Source organism: Chrysochloris asiatica, unplaced genomic scaffold (genome assembly GCF_000296735.1).
Source record: "Chrysochloris asiatica unplaced genomic scaffold, ChrAsi1.0 scaffold00372, whole genome shotgun sequence".
In the NCBI taxonomy this organism is placed as follows: Eukaryota; Metazoa; Chordata; class Mammalia; order Afrosoricida; family Chrysochloridae; genus Chrysochloris; species Chrysochloris asiatica.
Window position 1 is genome coordinate 1167584 of NW_006408890.1, and position 3228 is coordinate 1170811.

The 3228-nt window shown below is 50.0% G+C and overlaps 1 protein-coding gene across 1 annotated transcript in view; it reads left to right on the plus strand.

Moving 5' to 3' along the window:
• The first annotated feature begins 1777 nt into the window (after positions 1 to 1777).
• The window catches only part of IL3RA (interleukin 3 receptor, alpha (low affinity)), a 19407-nt gene continuing 17956 nt past the window's right edge, over positions 1778 to 3228 (plus strand). Inside the window, exons 1-2 of the mRNA XM_006876264.1 lie at positions 1778 to 1853; positions 2806 to 2813. Coding sequence (XP_006876326.1) covers positions 1778 to 1853; positions 2806 to 2813 — 84 coding nt within the window. The remainder of the gene's footprint in view (positions 1854 to 2805; positions 2814 to 3228) is intronic.

Here is a 3228-nt window from a genome sequence, read left to right on the forward strand (position 1 = left end):
GGCACCATGAGTGGGATCTACTTATAAAAAATCATCCACTGAGAACCCTGTGGGGCACAATCCTACTCTGACACACACAGGGCACCATGAGTGGGATCTACTTATAAAAAATCATCCACTGAGAACCCTGTGGGCACAGTTCTACTCTGACTTGCATGTAGGTGGTACATAGTCGGATGAATTGAGCAGTAGTGGGTTTGTTTTCTTGGTTTTGAGCACATGCAGTCTGCCCTGCCTGTGTGCTGTTGACTGGAGCATGTCTCAGGTGGTCAGATGTCCCTTCCAGGCCTCATTGCTTCGTCCCAGGGTGGGAGTTTCCCCCTGCTGAACCACAGATGCTAAGGTCCCAGCAGTGACGGGTGTTATTCTGGTTCCTCGGAGGATGCGAGCTTCTTCCTGGGATGAAGGAAATTTTACTGTGTCAGCCTCTCTGTTGTCTGTGAGGGGTCTGTACGTGTGGGGGTCTGGCCCACCCTGGGAGCCCTCAAGGGGTGCAGTGGTGAATGCTGTAGCAGGACCCCACAGAGGACCCCACCTTGTTTCAGGACCTCCAGGGCAGGCATGGGACAGGGAAGCTAGGGGGATGGGGACTGCCCCTCAAGGACCCCACAGGAGAAGTTCCTGATGTCCCTGTGCTTTATGGGGTCTCTGGGGTGGAGGGTGGTCACCAGAGTGTTCATGGAGTAGAGGCATCAGGGAGGACCAGGGCTGTCCCCCAGGGGTGCAGATGGCCAGTACTGAGTGACGTCCAGTGGGTCGTGGACGCTCTTGGCGGGCTCAGAGGTGACTCCGGGAAATTCAGCTCGGGGATTTCAGGGTTTTTATTACACTTCCTTCCAAGGCTTTGTTATCTGAACGTTTCCGAACTCCTGAGCTCACTCCCTCGGCCAGCATACAGGCGGGGGTCGGATTCCCAGCCTTTGAGTCAGAATGCGGTCAAAACATAAACACATTGCCAGACACACGGACACACAGACATAAAGACACAGCCAGACACACGGACACACACAACCAGACACATGGACGAACACACACACACATTACAGACAACACGGACCACATGCGCAGAGGCCCACAGACACATGTGTGTCTCACAAAATCACACAAAAACACACACACACACTGTACATACCTCACATGCACACATCACACACCTCACATACACAAACACACACCTCACACACACCTCATACACGCCTTACATACCTACACACCTCACACACACAGACACACACACCACACACACTTCACACACATACACAGTATACACACCTCATATGCACACATCACACACACACCTCACACACACCTTATACACACTTTACACACCTACACACAAACACACATACTGCACACACACCTCACACACACCTCAAACACACACACACATATACACATCTCACACACAAACACACCTCATACACACCTTACACACCTACACACTTCACACACACACCACACACACCTCATACACATTATACAAACCTCACACACACACCTCACACACTATATATACACCTCACACACACAAACACACACCTCACACACATCTTATACACCCCTTACACACCTACACACAAACACACACACAGACACACACACCTCACAAACACCTCAAACACACACACACACATACACATCTCACACACACACGCCCCCCTTCCGTAAGGAACAGGATGTCCTGCACCCTCCGTCCGTCTGTCCCTCTGTCCTGCTGCCCTTGCATGGCCGCCTCCCTCTTGTCTCTCAGCCCCCTGCCCACCGGAACGGCCTCAGCATGTCCCCCACCTGGCTGACCACCCCTGTCACCTTGTTCCTGGTACCCATCTGCTGTCTGCTGGCGAGGGACCCAGGTAAGCACCCCCTGAACCAGGGTCGCTGACTTCACTCCAGGTTGCAACAGGAGATATCTGGGCAGCCTCCCCCATTTGTCACCAACAGGTAAGGAAAGGACAAGGACGTGCAAAACGCCGGGGTGGGGTGGGGGCATTGCAAATGCACTGGCATTAGACTGACAGATGGTCACACTACGTTGTGAACCAACCAACGGACGCTGAATCCTGTACTTCAAAGCGGCTAAAATGGCCAATGGTGAGGACTGTCGGAACAATACTGGACTGCTGAACACAAGTTCAGCGGTTCAAACCCACCAGCTGCTCCTCGGAAACCCTATACAGGATAGCTATCAGTTGGAACTGACTCGACAGCACTTCACAACAACAACAAAACGGTCAATCCACCGTAAAAACACAAAAAACAAAGCATAGTTCAACATCACAGCTAAGATTGATCTGGAGGTAAGAAGCTAGGATGTTTTTCCCCTAAGATACACCACAAACCTTGCCAAAATGACCAGGTGATGGCACCTGTGAGCTAAAATATAACAAAAATATAAAAAGATTAGCAGCGTATGGTTGTTAGGTGCAGTCCGTGGGGTCGATTCCAACTCACAGCGACCCTATGCACAACAGGAAGAAACAGTCCCTGATCCCGAGTCATGCTCACATCACAATTTCGTATTGTTTTTAATCTTCCTTCACTCTATCTGATAATGTCTCCCTGCTAGTCACAAAGTTTTCAGGGAGTAAACATCAGAGGTACTCCGCCTCTCTCCTTCTTTCTAGTCTGTCTTAGTCTGAAAGTTCACCTGAAACCTATCCACCATGGGTGACCATGCTGGAATTTTCATTTGTACTTGATTTTTAATGCCACAACGACTTCTTAGGTACCTCAGGTGGAGGGAGACTTTTTCACTCTCTGACACTCTTGCATGTCAGTCCTGACATGAACCTGTTGACACTTCAGATGCAAACGTGCCGATCAGAAACATCAGGTTGGATCAAAATCAGAGAAGAGTAACCTGGGACATCAGTGGAAATGTTGAGGAAATTTATTGCTTCACAGAGTCAATCAGTTACAAGGTAAACCTCGTTCCTTACCTAGCTCTCTACATGTCTCTGTCTTGTTTCATGACGTGTGGACCATCCTAAACCAGACTGGATGATCTTGTGCTCCTATAACAGAAATACCACAGGGGGGCGGGTTTCATGAACAGAAACTTATTTTCTTCCAGTTCCTGATGCTACAAGTCTGAATTCAAGTCAAGTAGAGTTCCCCTCCCCACTCCTCTCTTCCCCTCTCCCTCCCCCTTCCCCTCCCCCTCCCCATCTCTCTTCCCCTCCTTTCGTCTTCCTCCCCAACACCCAAACTATCATGTGTCTATTCCCT